Source organism: Microtus oregoni, unplaced genomic scaffold (genome assembly GCF_018167655.1).
Source record: "Microtus oregoni isolate MIOR12 unplaced genomic scaffold, Mior012 000081F_ref0000091, whole genome shotgun sequence".
NCBI lineage: Eukaryota > Metazoa > Chordata > Mammalia > Rodentia > Cricetidae > Microtus > Microtus oregoni.
In genome coordinates, this window is record NW_024544541.1 from 3,008,473 (window position 1) to 3,027,782 (window position 19,310).

The 19,310-nt window shown below is 46.3% G+C and overlaps 1 protein-coding gene across 12 annotated transcripts in view; it reads left to right on the forward strand.

The window, feature by feature from the left end:
- Window positions 1–19,085, forward strand: part of LOC121441739 (kinesin-like protein KIF1B) — a 140,314-nt gene extending 121,229 nt beyond the window's left edge. For 6 of the 12 annotated variants that reach the window (XM_041643011.1, XM_041643010.1, XM_041643018.1 and 3 more), the window contains 12 exons: window positions 1,716–1,742; window positions 4,848–4,962; window positions 5,689–5,822; window positions 6,894–6,955; window positions 8,135–8,280; window positions 8,429–8,668; window positions 10,194–10,265; window positions 12,053–12,174; window positions 13,940–14,089; window positions 14,378–14,570; window positions 14,682–14,800; window positions 15,336–19,085. In XM_041643011.1, the coding sequence (XP_041498945.1) occupies window positions 1,716–1,742; window positions 4,848–4,962; window positions 5,689–5,822; window positions 6,894–6,955; window positions 8,135–8,280; window positions 8,429–8,668; window positions 10,194–10,265; window positions 12,053–12,174; window positions 13,940–14,089; window positions 14,378–14,570; window positions 14,682–14,800; window positions 15,336–15,378 (1,423 nt within the window). In that variant the 3' untranslated portion in view covers window positions 15,379–19,085. Of the gene's footprint in view, window positions 1–1,715; window positions 1,743–4,847; window positions 4,963–5,688; window positions 5,823–6,893; window positions 6,956–8,134; window positions 8,281–8,428; window positions 8,669–10,193; window positions 10,266–12,052; window positions 12,175–13,939; window positions 14,090–14,377; window positions 14,571–14,681; window positions 14,805–15,335 lie in introns of those variants that run through there. The other 6 variants (XM_041643013.1, XM_041643019.1, XM_041643020.1 and 3 more) reach the window with 2 other exon arrangements.
- The last annotated feature ends 225 nt before the right edge of the window (window positions 19,086–19,310 follow it).

Genomic DNA, 19,310 nt, shown 5'->3' on the forward strand with positions numbered 1-19,310 from the left:
TTTAAATTCTGAAACCATGTGGACCACATAGTGAAAGCCTGTCTCAGATTAAAAGAAAAAAAAAAAAAACCTCACCTAAATTTAGCACTAAATTAAATAATTCAGAATTTTCACATTAGGAAAAAAAACATTTCAATTGGTCTCCGCAGAAAGTTCTTTTTACCTTCATATTTGATTGACTTGCCTAATGTTTAATTAAATTGAAATTATTATAACAATAAACACAGCTGGCATACAAAGGATTAAGAAGGCTGGAGAAATTTCTCAGCAGTTAAGAGCACTGGCTACTCTTCAAGAGGACTCAGATTGGGTTCCCAGACCCACATAGCAGCTCAGAACTGTCTGTAATTCCAGTTCCAGTACCCGAGGCATACGAGACACCTCTCTAGTTTTTTTTTTTATTTTTGGTTTTTCGAGACAGGGTTTCTCTGTGGTTTTGGAGCCTGTCCTGGAACTAGCTCTTGTAGACCAGGCTGGTCTCGAACTCACAGAGATCCGCCTGCCTCTGCCTCCGGAGTGCTGGGATTAAAGGCGTGCGCCACCACCGCCCAGCACCTCTCTAGTTTGGAATGTTCACATTTTTATGCTTTAGGGAGGTGGAAGCCTGTTATTAGTCACTTGTGTTGCTATGACAGCAGAGGCCTGTATTAATTACTTGTGTTGCTATGACAGCAGAGACCTGTATTAATTACTTGTGTTGCTATGACGGCAGAGGGCTGTATTAATTACTTGTGTTGCTATGACAGCAGAGGCCTATATTAATTACTTGTGTTGTTATGACGGCAGAGGGCTGTATTAATCACTTGTGTTGCTATGACAGCACACCTGGCAAAGCAGCCTCACGAGGGAAAGCTTTGTGGCAGTTCAGGAACATGGTCCCCACAGTGAGGCAGCAGGAGCCTGAGACAGCTGGTCACAATGCACTGCAGGCAGGAAGCAGAGTGAGGAGCACTCTGGTACTCAGTGGTGCTCAGCTCACTGTCTTCTTTGGATTCAGTCTAGAACCCCTACCATGGGATGGCACAGCTCTCCTTTAGGGAGGTTTGTCCCGCCTCAGTTAACTAACCAGACAAGCCCTCATGCACATGCCTACAGAGCTGTCTCCGAGGACGATTTCTAGGCCCTCTCAAGTTGACACAGTTTTAAGCGTTGCAAGCTCAGATTAGTGTGGTGAGTTGCTAAGTGCGTTTGACTAAGGGGACTCATGTTCTCATATCTAAGGACTACTGTTTAAATTGAATGCATAGATTGCAGATTGGTAGTATCATATATGTGTCTTAGAGAATAATTGGCCAGATCCCAGTTCCCTTTCTTCCCACACCTATACTTGTGTTGACCTTGGTTTTCTCTTAGCTCAACAGCAGTTTCTTACCAGTACAAGGTCCCCATGGCAAAGGGCGGGCGGGGGTAATAGATCTGATCTCCATATCTCTTCGTATGTCCATGCTTTTTCTCAATGAAGTCTCAGAAGAGTCCATGGTACTGTAAGTTCCCTACTAGATTGTGTCCCAGAGGTCTCTGTTGTTTGTTGTTTGCCCACTGGAGTTCAGTTTGCTTGTTAGCATAATTTGCCTTTTTTAAAAATATTTTTTTCTGTGTTTCTGTCTATTTCTTTCTCTGTCTCTCTGTCTCTGTCTCTGTCTCTCTCTTTCCGTCTCTCTCTCCTTCTGTCTTTTGGCCACTGGACTAACAAAGGCCTTTTTCTATTTTTGCAGGCTCTTTCTTGATAAGGATATTCCTAGGTACTTTGTGTTGCTTTTCTGTTGCTTTTTTGCACATAGAGGTCCTAGTTTACCCAATGCTTTCTGTCTCATGTTGCTTTGGTTGCTGTTTTGACTCAGTGGTTTACTTCTGTGTAAGCCTAAGCTGTACCTAGAACAGAGCAAGACCTTAGTTTGCAGCCTCAGAACGCTGCTGGTGCCGTAGTTCTTCGCCGTGTACACAGCTGCATGTGTAGCTTCTCCAATGACTTAATGCTCTAAACTAGTTTCTCATTCCATATACTAAATTTTAAATGCTTCTTCTACATCCTGAAATAGAATAGCTCACATTTCTTTTTTTTTTTTTTTTTTTTTTTTGGTTTTTCGAGACAGGGTTTCTCTGTGGCTTTGGAGCCTGTCCTGGAACTAGGACCAGGCTGGTCTCGAACTCACAGAGATCCGCCTACCTCTGCCTCCCAAGTGCTGGGATTAAAGGCGTGCACCACCATCGCCCGGAATAGCTCACATTTCATATGAAATTTCAGGCTTTGTTCTCTGACATGCCCTCCTCCTGTCTCCCCACCCCCACTCTCTCAAAAGCGTGAAAGGTTCATTGCTCTGTAGCTTTGCAGATCCCGCTCATCTTTGTTTGGTTCTGTGCTATTTGGGTTTTGAGTCTGTGAGAAGAAATGTTAGCTCGTTAGTTTCTTAAACTGTTTATTATTTTTTTTTCCAAGACAGAGTTTCACTGTATAGACCAGGTTGGCCTTAAACTCACAAAGATCCTCCTACCTCTGTTTCCTGAGTATCAGGGTTAAAAGCGTGTGCCATTCCATGTGGCCTCATGTATTTTAAAACATTTCTTTTTTATCTGTATGTCTTAATATGTTTTTCTTTTGGGGGTGTAGAAAAAATTTAGCTGGGCAGTGGTGGCGTATACCTTTAGTCCCAGCACTTGGAAGGCAGAGGCCATCCTGGTCTACAGAGTGAGTGCCAGGACAGGCTCCAAAGCTACAGAGAAACAGAGAAACTCTGTCTCGAAAAAGAAAAAAAAAAGGAAAGGAAGAAAGGAAGAAAGAGTTCCCCTTTGTCTTAGCCAGGTCTGCACTAGAATAATTTTTGTTTCAGGTTACGTGAAGTCTTAGCTTGAAAATGAAGTGTGAAAAGACCTTTCTTCCATGGCTGCAAACATGGTCTCAGCCGGGAAGTCCCAGGAGTGGTCCAGTTGGAGCTCAGTGAGGATTTGGGATTGAATGAATATAGCTCTAAGGACAGGGAACAGTGATAGAAATCTCTGTCATTGCGCCCTCTACTCCAAGGGACCTTTATTTCCTTCAGTATGTATGTCCCCAGCCCTGGCAAGCTGACAGGTAGTCCCATCCCAGACACTGTGGCAGGTAGGGACAGAATAAAAGGGCAGAATGCCATCTCCCATTATTAGAGTTTTCCTTCCTTCCTTCCTTCCTTCCTTCCCTTTTTTTTTTTTTCAAGACAGGGTTTCTCTGTGTAGCTTTAGAGCCTGTCCTAGAACTCACTGTGTAGACCAGGCTTGCCTTGAAGTCAGAAATCCACTTGCCTTCCTCCTGAGGGCTGGGATTAAAGGTGCGTGCCACTACCACCCAGCTAGAATTGTCCTTAAACCAAATTTAATAACGATTTTATGTTAAACGGGATTTGGGGTGCATGAAGGTTTTCTGGTCAATCTATAAGCCATGAAAAAGGCTTCCCCTGTTTGGCATTTTTGTTGCCTTCTGAGTCTATACGGAAAATTTTCGTGACTCATATTATTCCCTCCGGAACTCGACACTGAGAAACATCCCATTCCAGAAAAGAGCTAAGAACAGCTACACAGGGCACTGGAACCTGGGCCCTGGCCTGATGAGGTGAGGCAGGAGGAGATGCATGGGTGCGCTCAGACAGACGGCAGCTGCTGACCTCCACTGGAAACCTAGAAAAGCAGAAGTAGTGAGCAAGAACTGGTCAGAAGGGCGGGGAAGAATGGGGCTGCAGGGAGCAAGGTGAGCTTACTCCTGTGTGAGCTAGAAGAGCCCTTTCTGCCTGAGCGCTGTGTTGTGAGGCTGTGGGGTGACCAGGCATCTCCTGCACGAGGTGTCACAGTTCTAAGGAGGAAAATGGTACAGAGCTTCGATTCATCTGTAGCCGACCAGTGTCACCTTGTCTGTCGTTTTTGCCAACAGGAAACATTAATCCTTGAAGAACTTAAACTCGTTTTGTGGGTGAATGCTAAGTTCAGCTTCTGATGATTTCTTTTTTTTTTTTTTTTTTTTTTGATTTTTGAGACAGGGTTTCTCTGTAGCTTTCGGTTCCTGTCCTGGAACTAGCTCTTGTAGTCTAGGCTGGCCTTGAACTCACAGAGATCCGCCTGCCTCTGCCTCCCGAGTGCTGGGATTAGCCACCACCACCCGGCTCTGATGATTTCTTAAATAGAAGGTTGATTTTCAGACGTGTTTGGAAGGACTGAATGATAATTAACCACCTCCAGTGTTGTGAAATGTGAAATTCTCTCCTGTTGATAGATTGGTCTGTGGTCACTCAGTGAAATAACGTTCTCCATAGTTAAATTCTGCCCACTCCTCCCTCTAGCCCTCCCAGATAGAGTTTCTACACGTCAGCCGACTGTGCTGGGAGGTTGGCTCTCTGCTGTGCGGACTGCCTCACAGTGGCTGCCTCCTTCCTTCTCATCTCGTCACAGTCTTCCCTCTTTTGAGTGCTCTCACAGCTTATGTTGTTGACGGGGCTGCTCTTGTTTGAGAACGAGTTTTGTGCTGTGCCCTGGCCAGCCTGGGACTTGGTATTAGGCCAAGGTAGTCTGCGGCTTCAGCAGTCCCGGTTCTGCCTGAGCGTGGGGGCCGCAGCCTTGTGCCACCGTCCCTGGCAGTGGTGTCACTGCTGTCATGGTTATAGGAGGAAAGGTTATCAAAAATCAGGGATGGGAGCTCAACTAAGTGTCCCTAAATGATGGCTGGGCACCTGCCTCTCCCTCTAGGAGACAAGATTCCCCACTGTTAGAGTGTGATTGACAGAGCAGTGGTTGGCATAGGACTCCTTAGGATCCCTGACACTAGCAGTCCCTTGGCTGTCCTAACATCAGCCCCTTTTGGTTGACACATTGTCTTTCTGACCCAGGACCTTCTACCGTTTTGAGGCTGTATGGGACAGCTCCCTACATAACTCCCTCCTTCTGAACCGAGTGACACCTTATGGAGAAAAGATCTACATGACTTTATCCGCTTATCTAGAGGTAAGGGACCCAGAATTTGAGCAGGCCCTAAGAAGTGGGCAGTGACATGGAACAGTCAGCAAAAATTCAACTTATTTTTAATTCTTTTCTCTCCGTATCCTTAGATTTTTTTATTTGATTGTACTTTGCCAACTGTTCTGATTGTTTTAGATTCTGTTCCAGGGCTCTATTTAGTCAAAAGATAACAACTTTCTGATTACTTAAGCTTCAGGAACCCAGTCACCGGTTAAGACAGTTTCATACCAGGCTTTCCTGGTCAGAATAGAAACTAATAGTTCTGTGTCTGGGAACAAGGCTGAGTTCTTCTGTTGTTAATTTTATTTTTTGAGACAGAGTCTCATGTATCCAAGGCTTACCTCAAACTTACTATGTAGCCGAGGGTGACTTGGTACTCCTGTTTCCCCTTCCCGGGTACTGGGATTACAGGCGTGTACCACCATGCCTGATCTGAGTTCTAATCCTTGTGCTGCCACCTACTGCCCATGTCCTTAGATAAGCTCTCTGTAGCTCAGTTTCTACATTGTTAAATAGCGTGTAATGATAGCATTTTCCCTCAAAGGAAAATGAATGTGTTCATTATGAATCCACCATCACTATCCGTTGAGCGGCTTTTGAAATCATTGATGAAGCAGAAGCCTGCCTGTCTCCACACCAGCTTACGGCCTAGCCTCGCATCCCAGGTGCTCTGCCTGTGTTCATTCGGCACCTTATCTTGTCTGTTTGCAGTTGGATCATTGCATCCAGCCAGCCGTCATCACCAAGGATGTGTGCATGGTCTTCTATTCCCGAGATGCCAAGATCTCACCGCCACGTTCTCTGCGAAGTCTCTTTGGTAGTGGCTATTCAAAGTCACCAGACTCGTAAGTTTTTTAAACAAGTTTAGTTTCCAGGTCTTTGCCCAGTTCAACAGAAAGAAACAACAGCCCTTGGGTACCCATCTGCTGTTGCCGTCTACAGACCGTCTGGGTAACTGATAGCTGAGATGCAGTGCTCACATGCTGGCATGCAATGCAGTGTTGGTGGAGGCACGGAGAATGCTGTATGGCAGATAATTCCAGAACAGGTTTCCAAGGGCTAATTGTCACTAGTAATCATATTTTTTTAAAATATTTTATTTATTTATTATGTATACAATATTCTGTTTGCGTGTATATCTCCAGGCCAGAAGAGGGCACCAGACCTCATTACAGATGGTTGTGAGCCACCATGTGGTTGCTGGGAATTGAACTCAGGACCTTTGGAAGAGCAGGCGATGCTCTTAACCACTGAGCCATCTCTCCAGCACCTAGTAATCATATTTTTAAACAAATTGATAATGATAGTTTTGTCTTTGTAAGCGTTATTGTACATATTTAAGGCATACCAATACATTTGACAAGATATGGCGTGGACACATGACTGTCACCACCCAGCTTAACAAAGAAAATAAGAATTACTATAATACAGTGAAAGGCTGAGAGGCCCTTTCTGTTCACAGTGTTCAGAACTGTTGATCGTTTCATTCCAGTCAGACGGTTTCCTGTCTTCTCTTATGTCAAGAAGTTTTCTATTTTCTCAGTTACGTTGTAAATTTTCTAGTTTATCCTATTCTTTTCATCCTGTTGAAATAACAGTGGCCAAAATAAAATGAAAATAAGCTCCTCTTAGGAGAAGACAAGTAAACCACAGTTACCAAGAAAGTGAGCGGTGTCTTAGCCAGGGCAGAAAGACGAGTCTGAGCCTCAGAACCCACGTGATGACATCAGGGAACTGACTCCCCAAGCTGTCCTTCAACACACACGCACACACAAAATAAAAATGAAAAAAGAAGTGTGTATGTGGAATTGTAGCCCCTTCAGAAGACCCACTCTTTCTTAAGTAAACAAATCTAGGTTTTCCCCACTTTTATGCTACAAGAAACTCAGCCGTTGTTCTACTTTATTTTCAAATAGCAACCGAGTTACTGGAATTTATGAACTGAGCCTATGCAAAATGGCAGATACTGGTAGTCCAGGTAAGTGCTCACCATACCATGTGCTTCAAGAGTCTTTCTTACTCACGTCTCTTAGAAACTGTATTTTACAAACCAGGGGGTAAAGCCGAGCAGTGGTGGCGCACACCTTTAATCCCAGCACTCTGGAGGCAGAGGCAGGTGGATCTCTGTGAGTTCGAGACCAGCCTGGTCTACAAGAGCTAGTTCCAGGACAGGCTCCAAAACCACAGAGAAACCGTGTCTCGAAAAAGCAAAAACAAAACAAAACAAAAAACCAGGGGGTAGGGTACATAAACACAAGATTTATGATCTGCTAGACTGTGAAATATAAAGCTGTTGAGAATTAGATAACTTTGACTTAGAAAGCTTTTCCTGAGACCAGGTTTTATTCAGGCCAGCAACTTCCATCAGTCCTCCTACCTTCACGTGCCAGGGGCACGGGTTCTGAGCCACCTTGCATGGCTGCTCAGAAAACCTCACAGCTGCTTACTGTACTGCCTTAACGAAGATTGTCAGCCTTGCATTATTGAACTTGTAACAACATCAGCCTTACTGAGAGACCATCGGGTTTACAGTCAGGGCTGAGACATAGGTCAGTAATAATAATAGTAGTTTAGTATGTGCAGGGCCCTAGGTCTGAGCCCAGCATCTCACATGGGAAACAAGTTTCGAGAGAATAGCTTTGGGAGAATGCCATGGATATATATTCATTCTCTCTCTCTCTCTCTCTCTCTCTCTCTCTCTCTCATTTTTTTGAGGCAGTGTTTCTCTGTGTAGTCCTGCCTGTCCTGGAAAACTCCCTTTGTATTAGAACAGGCTGGCCTCAAACTCAGAGACCCACCTGCCTCTACCTCCCAAGAACTGAGATTAAAGCAGTGCACCACCACCACCTGGCTTTCTTTCTCTTTTTTGCCACAGGGTCTCACTATATAGTTTTGACTGTCATGGAACTTGGTGTGTAGATGGTTCTGGCCTTGAACTCACAGAGATTCCCTGCTTCTGTCTCTGCAGTGCCAGAGTGAAAGGCAGTGCCACCGTTCCAGGCATCAATGCTGTCAATAAAATCTCACAGATTTTAAGGCCAAATTTAGTTTGCTATGTAAAAATGTGTAAGAGTTAGGAATTTGTTTTGACCTAAATTGGAATCAGATTTTTCTCTGGAGGAATAAAAAACAAAAGATATGTTTCCTCTTGTATTAGGCATGCAGAGGCGGAGGAGAAAAGTCTTGGACACCTCTGTGGCATATGTGCGGGGAGAAGAGAACCTAGCAGGCTGGCGACCTCGTGGAGACAGCCTCATCCTGGAGCACCAGTGGGAACTGGAGAAGCTGGAGCTGTTGCACGAGGTATCGAGGACGCGGGCAGGATAGCAAACACTCAGTCCACTCCTGCCTTCTCTCCACGGCTCTCGGCTTGTTGGTCTGTGAGATGCAAGCATAGTGATTTGCGCATTACACACTCAATGATCTTAGATAATGATGTTCATATTCTCAGGTGGAGAAAACACGCCACTTCTTGCTGCTTCGGGATAGACTTGGTGACAGCATACCCAAGTCTCTGAGTGACTCATTGTCCCCCAGCCTCAGCAGTGGAACCCTCAGTACCTCCAGCAGTATGTCTTCCCAGATCTCCAGCACCACCTTTGAAAGCGCCGCCACACCTAGCGAGAGCAGCGGTTATGACTCGGCAGACATCGAAAGCCTGGGGGACCGAGAGAAAGAGCTGGCTACAAAGGTGGGACAGCCCTTCTTTCTTGCTCAGAGTCCCTACCACAGGGCTGCAGGGGACGACTGAGATAGTCTCTGTGTTCTTTAAAGACACTGACACTGAATGTAAAAGTAATAGGGATCCAATCTTGCCCTTAAGCTTAAGCCTGGATAACAAGCTTATCACGGGGTGTGCCCCATAGATGAGGCTTCCTGAACTGACCTTGGAAGTGCGTGGTAGGAGGCAGCTAGTAGCTTAGGGAATTCATGAGGTGTTGAGGGAGGGGGGGCTGGAATGGAGTGGGTTCTGTGTGGGTCATCCAAGACTGTCCAGTGGGTCCTGGGAGTGATGTAAATATTTTAAATGGTATTTGTTTCTATGTCGTTTTAAACAAGATTTAATAATTATTTATAGAAATAATGGTATATAAATCAGTGGTAGCGCATTTTCCTAGCATGTGCAAGGCACTGAGTTTGACCTTAAGTACAACAAAATACATTAAATTAAACAACAACAACAATAGTTTTCTTTAGTGAAATGAAAAGGATTGCTTTGTGAGACTGGAAGAGAGCTTGTGACCGTGATCCAGGAAGAGCGATGATGCCTTTTTAGGAGCGGGAAGAAGGGGTTCTGGATGGATGGGAGAGGGCAAAGGTAGATAAGGATGACCCATGGGTGTGTAGCTCGGTAGATGGTAACAGAGGAAATGGAAACTGACGGGGGTTTTGTTTTTCCAGTGTGGGGCATTGAACTTAGATCCTCATATACGCTAGGCAAACACTACCACTAAGCTAGATTGCCAACTCATGTCCATGTCTTTTATTGAATGAGAATTAAAGGGATGTCCATTCTTTTGGGTTTTCTGAAACAGAATCTTCCTGTATTGCCTTGACTGAGCTGGAACTTGTTGCGTAGATCAGGCTAGCCTTGAACTTGCAGCAACCCTCCTGGCTCTGTCTGCTGAGTGCTAAAATTAGAGGCGTATAGTGCCATGCCTATAGTGCTTCTGAATACAGCAGTGCCTTTTTTTGAGGTAGGGTCTCTCTGTTACATAGTCCTAGCTGGCCTAGAACTTGATATGTAGACCAGTCTGACCTTGAACTTACAGAGATCCACCTGCCTCTGCATGGGCCACTGTGCTCAACTCCTGAGCACTTCGAAATTATGATGTTTGTAGTCATTTGTTTTGGTTGTATGAAGAATGTGGTGGTGGTACACCCATTTAATCCCAGCACTCAGAGGCAGAGGCAGATGAATTTCTGTGAGTTCAAGGCCAAACTGATCTACCGAGTGAGTTCCAGGGCAGCTAGTGGTTACACAGAGAAACCCTGTCTTGGAAAAAAGAATGGTTCTTTAAATCCATGTGTTCTTTATGGCTTTACCTAGATATATGCTGGCTTTTCTCAGGATTTTCCTAGTTACTCTAAGGCAACATCTGAGCTCTGGCGTAGATGTTGGACATGCCAGCTTTCCTTGTACACAGTGGTTCCTTTAGCCATTGGAGTTTGGTGTTCAGCCTTAACCAGTTCATCTGTCTTTCTCTCTCTTTTAGTGCCTGCAGCTTCTCACCCACACTTTCAACCGGGAACTCAACCAGGTCCATGGCAGCATCAGCGACTGTAAGGTGAGCACACAAAGGCGCCTGTTTTCACCACTGTGGCGACGACTGTTTCCTTGCCAGCTCCAGATTTCCTATCACAGCTTCTGTGCTTTCAGGCCCTGCGGTGGGCATAGATTTTGTTTGGAGGGACATAGCATTATTCTCTGGTATATCTTCTGATTTGTAGTCAAAACACTGCCTTTTGAAGATGGCAGTCTCCCTCTACAATGCTTAGGACCACTGTCAAACGGGAAGTATTTTGTTTCTTTCCTGCTTCCTTAGGAAGAGCATCTGCTGTAGGAAGTGGTATGCTTTTGTATGACACAAAAGTTGCAAGGCGGGGCTGGAGAGATGGCTCAGCGCTTAAGAGCACTGGCTGCTCTTCCAGAGGACCTGGGTTCAATTCCCAACACCCATATGGTGGCTCACAACTATCTGTAACCCCGAGATCTGACACCCTCACACAGACGTACATGCAGGCAAAACACCAATGCACATAAAATAAAAATAAATAAATTAAAAAAAAAAAAAGGATTGTAAGGCTCCTGGCTGTATCATGCTCAATGCCTTCAGCAAAGGGTGATGATGATTCATGAGTGTACTTGTGTGTCCTTCACGGTCTTAATCAGCTTGACTCTCTGGCTTTTCCTTTAGCCTTCCCAACTACTGCCTGCCTGGGTCTTTGTATACTTCATATACCTTCTTCTAGACACTCCCATGTTTGGATCCGTCATGTCTTTTTGTTCCAGCATTGCCTTCTTGGGAATGGGCCTTCTTCAGCACCCACAGCAAGCTAGCAGCTCTCTGAAACTCTTGTTTTTCATTTTTATTCTTTTAATTTTATATGTATGGGCATTTTGTATGCATGTAGGTCTAAGCACTGCATTTGTGCCTCGTGTCTGTTACGGTCAGAAAAAGGTGTTGTATCCCCTAGAACTGGAGTCACAGATAGATGTGAGCCACTATGTGGGTCCTAGAAATTGAACCCAAGTCCTCTGTAAGAGCAACCAGTGCTCTTAACTACTCAGGCATCTCTCTAGCCCCACTATCTGGCACTTTTAATTTTTAGTTTATGTACTTATTTATTGTGAATTTTTTTGAGACATAGTTTCACTATGTAACTCTGGCTACTCTGGAACTTGAGGCCAGCCTGGTCTGCAGAGTTCTAGGATAATCAGAACTACACAGAGAAAGCTTGTGTCTATTTTCTTCATCAAATAATGTATGCTCCGTGAGAGCAGGACTTGTGCCATGTGCTTAGAGTAAGGCATGCTTGCTGTAGGTGCTTGATGTGTATGTGCATGAGGCTCTTTAGAAGGAGAATTGTTGATGCAGAAAATAGAGGTGTGGCTTCTTTTTTGTTTAGTTGTTTGGTTTTGTTTTGGGATTTTTGAGACAGGGTTTCTCTGGCAGTCCTGGAAATCACTCTGTACAGTAGGCTGACCTTGAACTCAGAGAGATCCACCTGCCTCTGCTCCCCGAGTATGTGCCTCTACACACAGCTGAGGTTTGTCTTCTTTTATGACCTTTGGATCAGCTTAATAAAATGAGGCACTGGTTGTCTTGGAGAATCTCTGCTGCTCTCGACAGCAGAGTCAGAGCTAACGCTCTTGCCATAGAAGCTTGAGCATGTGAGTTCAGATCCCTAGCACCCCAGTGAGAGGCATTTCCAGTGGAACATGCTGAGAATCCCAGTGCTGGGGAGGCAGAGACAGGTAGGTCCTGGGGCTTGCTGGCCAGTTAGTTCAGCTAAAGTCGGTGCGCTCCATTATTTTGCTGCTCAGTCTCAGAGGTGATGTTCATGTTTCTAGCTGTCTGACGTCTCTCCAATTGGACGGGACCCGTCTGTGGCCAGTTTCAGCAGCTCCACCCTCACACCCTCCTCCACATGCCCCTCTCTGGCGGACTCAAGGAGCAGCTCAATGGACCAGAAGTAAGTCCCCGATTTCACAGACGGGCAGAGAAAATGCCAGCTTTTCTGTGGTTCTCAGTAAGATGCTACAGACCACCCAGACGTGTGTGAGCTCTTTTCGTGTTATGCCTTAATAAAGGGCCCGGCAGTGGTACGTGCCTTTAATCCCTGTACTCAGGAGGCAGAGGCAGGCCAATCTCTGAGTTCAAGGCCAGCCTGGCCTACAGATCGAGTTACCAGGTGACCAGGGCTACACAGAGAAACCCTGTCTTGAAAAACCAAACAATCAATGAGTCAGTCAATCAATTTAGAGTGTTCTAACTATAAAATTGTTATATTTGTCACTAAGAAAGGAAAAGCTAATTAAACACACCAACCAAATGTAAGCTTCTTCCCAGTTCAAGAGGAAATGATGAAATGTGGAGGACTGGGGAGGTGGCTCAGATGATAAAATTCCTGCTGTCCAAACATGAGTGCCCGAGTTCAGACCCCCAGCACCCAGGTAAAAAGCATTTTCAGTGCCTTGTGCCTGTAACCCCAGTGCCGAGGCGGCAGAGACAGGTGAACCCTGGGGCTTGCTGGCCAATTAGTCCAGCTAAAGTTGGTGAGGTTCAGATTCAATGAGAGACCCTGTTTCAAAAATACCATCTCCAAAGCTCACGAACATCCCAGAAGAGGGAGCAGCAGGAATTTCAGTGCTGGGGCAGGAAGGAGTACTGTGAAATGCTGTCTCCTGAGTATCACACAGCCATTGCAGCTTATGAACTCACAGCAGCTGTGGCTGCCTGTCTAAGATCTGTGCAAGGTGAAGACAGTCACAGCCCTACCACGGGTCAGGGCACGGCTCACAAGGCCCTTTCCTAGCCGAGGAGCTATTGGCAACTGATGGCTTCTGGGAGAGAGTCATTTTTCTTTGGGACATGGCCACTACTAGGTTATCCTTGCTCTAGTAGATGACCCCACACCTATGTGAATATAGGCAGCACTAACTGATCTCAGTAGATTATGAACACGAAGCTGGAAGGGGCATGTGTTGGTGAGTCAGGGAGTCGGGGGAAGTAGAGAGGTAGAGATTAGCAAAATACATTGTGTCCAAGTATAAAACTCTCAAAGAAAAATAGACTCTTTATAAAAGATTAAAACTTTTAAAATTAAGTGGCTAATGATAGAGGGAGATGTCCAGTGTTGACCTCTGACCTCTGCATCATTAGCTCATGCATACACACACACACACACACACACACGAATAATAAGGCTTGTAAAATTGACTTTTAGAATCAGAAAGATACAGTATCCTCAGGTCCCTAACACAATCAGAACAGGAATAAAGAATGTCCAGATGGCCCTCTGCTCCTGTGGCTTGGGGACCTGGATGCTTCTCATTGTTTGCTTCTCTACTTGGACTTACTAAAGACACACAGTGGCCAAGCATCTGTCTCCCTGAGTTTCTGATCGCGAAGCCTACCAGTTCCAGAGAATGCTGCTGCTGTCAGTCAGGGGCACACCTTGGGAACCTCTGCCTCGGGTCTGGCCATGAGACTGATAGGAAACTCGCAAGGGAATAGAGTTTATAGACTAGGGGGAGGTCCTGAGTCAGTGGCCGCCAGTGCCCTTTCGTGAGAAAGTGTAATCAAGAATTATCTTTCTGACACCAGCTTGTCTTAGCTGAACGCTGCAGCTGATGTTTGCCCTGGTGTCAGGCAGAAGCACTGTGTCCTGGTAGGGTGATGTCCACAGGTGCTTTGACCTTCCCGAGACGCTTCTTATTCCTTCCCTTCTCTGTAAGGACCCCAGAAGCCAACTCTCGTGCCTCTAGTCCCTGCCAAGAATTTGAACAGTTTCAGATCGTCCCAACTGTGGAGACGCCCTATTTGGCCCGAGCAGGAAAAAATGAATTTCTCAATCTTGTTCCAGACATTGAAGAAGTCAGAGCAGGGTGAGTGCTGTGACAGGCAGCAGGAGTGGGTTGTCTGGGCAAGTGTGTTCCGGCCAGGAGTACACTGACTGTCTCTGTTGTGTGTATCAGGCATCCGAGCCTGGCATTTGACGCTGTTGTAGCATTTGCTCTTTTCTGTGTTGCTTTGACCAATGGGATCTGGGCCAAAGGGACCGTTTGCCTGTCTCGCTGCATCTGGGGGCTTCCCTAGTGGAGGCATATGTCGATGGTTCTCAGCTTATTATCACTTATTTTGGAGAAACCGACTTCTTTTGCTCTATCCTTTAGGTCAGTGGTATCTAAGAAGGGATACCTGCACTTCAAGGAGCCTCTTTCCAGCAACTGGGTTAAACATTTTGTTGTGGTCCGTCGCCCTTATGTCTTCATCTATAACAGTGACAAAGATCCCGTGGAGCGTGGCATCATTAACCTGTCTACAGCACAGGTGGAGTACAGTGAGGACCAGCAGGCCATGGTGAAGGTCAGTCTGTCCTTCCCTTTATAGTCTGGCGCTCTGGTCGGTGGCATGGGCCCTACTTTATATCTGGGGTGCTTATAGTGACTTTCTCATTCACTTAATGTTTCTTTCCAGACACCTAATACCTTTGCTGTATGCACAAAGCACCGTGGGGTCCTTTTGCAAGCGCTCAATGACAAAGACATGAATGACTGGTTATATGCCTTTAACCCACTTCTGGCTGGCACAATAAGGTAAAGGTGTTCTCTTGTCTGATTTTGTCTTGTTGAGACAGTCCTCCTGTGTAGTCCAGGCTGGATTCTGAGTTCTCCACCTCCTCCCAAGTGCTAGGATTACAGGTGTGCAGTACCATGCCTAGCTCTAGGAAGCCATTTCCTTTCTCTCCTTGGCTTTTAGCCCCCGAGATAGCAACATGAATGGGAAAGACATCCTAACTGGGTTGAAAGTGGAGGGAAGCCAAGAATGTGATGAAGGCACAAGGTGTGGATGAGACCCTTTCTGTAAGGCCTCTGTGTCCTCCCATAAGGATGCTGTGCTCACCACTGAGCCTCCTCTTGGTTTCAGTTGTCAAGAGGCCCTGCTGGCGGGGCACTTAGTGAAGGGACGACTATGAGTGCTTTAATGGATTCCCACAGTTCAGCTCTCTGCTTCTGAGGGGCTTATCTCACAGAGTTCCCAGAGCCATGTTTAGGAGCATAGCACCCTGGGTCACCTTTGAGGAGACCTAACCCTGTTTTTTTCTAACCCTGCCTCCCATCTTTCTCACAGGTCAAAACTCTCTCGCAGATGCCCAAGCCAGCCAAAATACTAAGCAGTTCTGCTGAGCCTTGCTCACTTCGACAGATAAAGAAAGTGTTACCTCTCATTCTCTTTGTGATTCTTGACGGTTATTCTTGTATGTAACCTGTGGCTTTCCTCCTTTGCCCTTCCATCCAGCACTTCTCCAGCTCTCCTGCCCCTATCTCCATGGTTCTGTACTCTTCTTTTTTCTTGTGCTAAGACTTGTAGCATGTGGCCTAACAAAAGGGAGAAAACACTCACACACAAACCCTGAGGGGATCCAGCAAATCTCCAGATTATTTTCCAGTGTACTTCAGCTTCTGTTTGAATGGTAGATCCCCTTCATAATCACTGTCTGTCTGCTGTCTCTGTGTAACTCTGGTTTTCAGGGTAACTTCTCTCTCCCTCTCTCTCTCTCTCTTTCTGTTTATGATAATACTACTTTTTCCTGGGTGGCTTAGAGACTAAGGGAGGAGACATTTGGCATGTCAGCCCGTGAGAAAAAACTTGCTTTTCCCTCCTTCTGTCTCTTTTTTTGGTGACTAATCCTGCATTTCCATTCAGGAAAGCACTGTGGGAAACTCAGAAATGGGATTTATATTCTCTGTCCAAATCAGGGCTAAAGCATGGACTTTTAGAGTGGGAGAGACAGAAGGGCCTTTGTGATAGACCTGGAAGAGCGGCTGCTGCTGGCCCTTTAAGGCCAGACTGTTGCAGCCCAGCGGGCAGTGGGTAGTGGGGGTGATCTTTAAAGGAAGGCTGTAGTCGCTGGCTCTCAGTGGAGTCCTGCAGCCTTTCTCCTCCTCACTGGGAAGGAGGCTTTTGTCTAGGTTTCCAACTCTGTCCTCAGCATTCCTGATGCTGGTGACACTGTTTGGAATCATGTGATGACATGCACACATCTCCCAGCAGGGGGCGCTGGGGAGTGTTTGACGTGTGGGAGAAACTGGATCAACTTTGCTATGAGATTGCTGAGTGCAGCTTGTGATTGTTGTAGCTCCCTTTGGTCAAAGGACTGCAGCTTCAGCGTAAACTTTGAAATCGTCTTCTGACTCCAGCCATTCCCAATAATGCTAGTCTCCTTAATGAACATGGCGAGTTTTGTGTTGTGTTCTGAATGCCAGAATTGACCAGTCCCCACCACCATTCCAAACAAATCAGAAGACAACACTTAGGCACAAGAAGGAGTGTCCCCAGCTGTCCTGTGGTTTGCACTGGATCCTGACCTTCGGGGCCCCACCACCACCACCTCCACCCCTCCCCTCCACTGGCCACTGTTCCTCGGTGGTTTGGAAATGCCTTCTTAGAAAGAAGAGGAACTCCCTGCCACTAGTTCCCATGGCTTCTAACAAACCAGGTCAGGGTTCAAGAGACCATCAGAAACTAATGCTCTTCCTTTACCTGCCAGTGAGTGTTATGGGACTTAGTAGGGCACAGAAAGCCCTGGCTTGTTTCCTTCAGTTGCTTGGCCAGTGACTGGTCCTGCCAGCCTGTTTCACCACCGCTCAGGCACCCAGGAAAGCATCTGCTCACCTCCACTCTGGGAGGGTTCCCCACGTGAGGGTAGTGGTGGAATGGATTTCCTTCTGGTCAGGAGCTCACTCAGCACTGCAGAGCAGCCGTTAGGGAGGCTCGTGGGTATGCGGACCCGCTCCTGACATCTCAGCGGGGCTTCTCCCTGAAGAGCAAGACTCCCAGCCCCTTATGGTTATTACCATTGCCTTGCAAAGGAAAGGAAAAGTGCACCACGGAAAGAAAGGGCAGAAATCAAGACTGTTTTATCTGAAAGAATGATCAGCAAATACTCTGGTGGGTTTGTAACCCTTCCTTCCTCTCCTTAAAGCGTAGGTCACTAACTGTATGTTACTTGTCTTCTAAGCGCTTGTCTGAGGTTTAATGTAGTCAGAAGCCTGTTGTCTAATGGACTCAACATGCCCCTCTGGTGTATACTCAAATCCAGCAGGCTCTGTCCGTGCTTGGAGACAGCGTCCTGGACCAGAACTAAATTTTCCTTCAAGGAAATGAAGACAGAAAGCCACTTCTAAACTGAGTCACTGACGCTGCTGCTGCTGTGAGGGTGGATGGGGGGACCCGTGTCTCTGAGAGAGGTGTGCAGCCTGAGGGAGTGGAACTGTGCAATGCGATGCTTGTGTTCTCTTGAAACTCAGACAAAACTGGGTGAGAAAGTCTTTGCTTTGTAAATATCAATGTTAGAATGAGCCAAACGGACCCTTCATAAATGCCCAGATAAGGCGGCCTCAGTGGGAAGCCAGGGAAAGTGAGGTGGAACTTGGGCAGGCATATTTCTATCTGCTGCTGTTGGCGCCCCTCTTTCTGTAGGGTGCGTGCTCAGATTGGAATCTGAGCAGTTTGGGATTGAGTTCCTTTTCCAGGCACGGTCACCTCTGCTCTGAAAGAGGAAGGGTTTTATGGCAGGACCTGTTTGTGGCATTTTTGTGGCCGCCATAATAGTAGGAAAGTTAAGACAACTAGTCTTTAAGGAGATTGCCTTTTAAGGTTTTTTTTTGAATTTTCAAAGCATTCCTTTAAACAAAAAATCTAGACTGAAAACATACAAATTACAGAAAGTGAGTGCTAGTTACCCTCTCTCTTCCTGACTTTTCCCTCCTTCCTTCTCCCGAGCAAATGCAGCCTCCTAGCTGCCCCTGACCAGTGCTCAGGCCTTGCCTGCTTCTGGGAACCACCCTGGGAGTCAGCCAGCTCTTAGGCCCAGACTGTGCGGGTCCAGGCAGTCCCTGCACAAGGTTAGGCAGAGCACAGGCCAGGCTGCTTCCAAACTCCATCCATAAATGAGAGAGCTGATGCTGCAAGTGCTGAAGGCTCATCAACCGGGACGCCATTATTTCCCTTCAGCTGCGTGGAATCTATGTATCTATTCATTTTCAAGTTGTTGTTTTCTTATCTTGTTTAGATGAAGGATGATTGAGAGGGCTTTGGGGTCTAAAACAGACGGCTTCTTTCATGTATTTCAAAGCATAAACTTTGTTACCCGCTGCTGCTTGTCTAATTTACAGGGAGATTTACTTTTGTAAGGTATTTGTATATTTATACAGCTGTAATGAATTGCACACTGGACTGATGGGATGATTCTGCCCTGGGTGGTGCCTGGTGGAACTCCGGCACTCCCTCCTGGGTGTCATGCTCTGGCTCTCCTGAACAGCACTGGGGCTGGGAGTTCGTGGGCGTGGGTCCTTCACTTTTCACTTGGGTTTCTTTTGTAAGTGTAATCTTTAACTCGCTCTGTGAGAAGGAAAGCATAGTTCTGTTGCTGCTCTTAGAAGGTCTGCTGAGCGCATTGGAATAGAACTCTGGCGCTATGCACTACGGCCATCCACCGTGACAGTGAGCCACCAAGACTGGGTAAGACCATCGGCAGGGAGATTATTGCTGTTACTGTTCAAAAGGCCATTTATGAAGTGAGTATTGGAGCTCTGTAAAATCTTAAGAGAGCCCCTTATGACTTAAAGAAGTTAAGTTGATACAGAACTGGTGTTAAAAACACTGGAGGTTACAGCCAGAGGCCAGGGGCGTAGCTTAGTGATAGAGCACTTAGCAGTTCTGTGTGACGCCTTTGATTCAGTCCCCCAGTACTGCAAAGAGAGACAAAAACTTCCCAGTAGATAGCTGCTCAGACAGAAGGTCCAGGCAGAGGTTGGTCTCATGCCAGGTCCTGGATGTTACACGTCACTTGTCACATCTTTGGTTGTTTTTTTTTTTCATGCTGTGTATTCTGGCATCAGTTCTCCCAAGGAATTCTCCAGCCTTCTCATGGTTACCATTGTCTTAGACGTTGTGGCTCCAGAGTGCTTGTCTGTTGGGAGCCACGTCTCTCATCACCTCCCCATGCTGTGACAGAACCCGTGAAGCATAAGTGGCCTTTTTGAACCAAGACTTTGCAAACTGATCTCTCCCCAGTGAAGGAGTTGAGCACAAGCAACAATG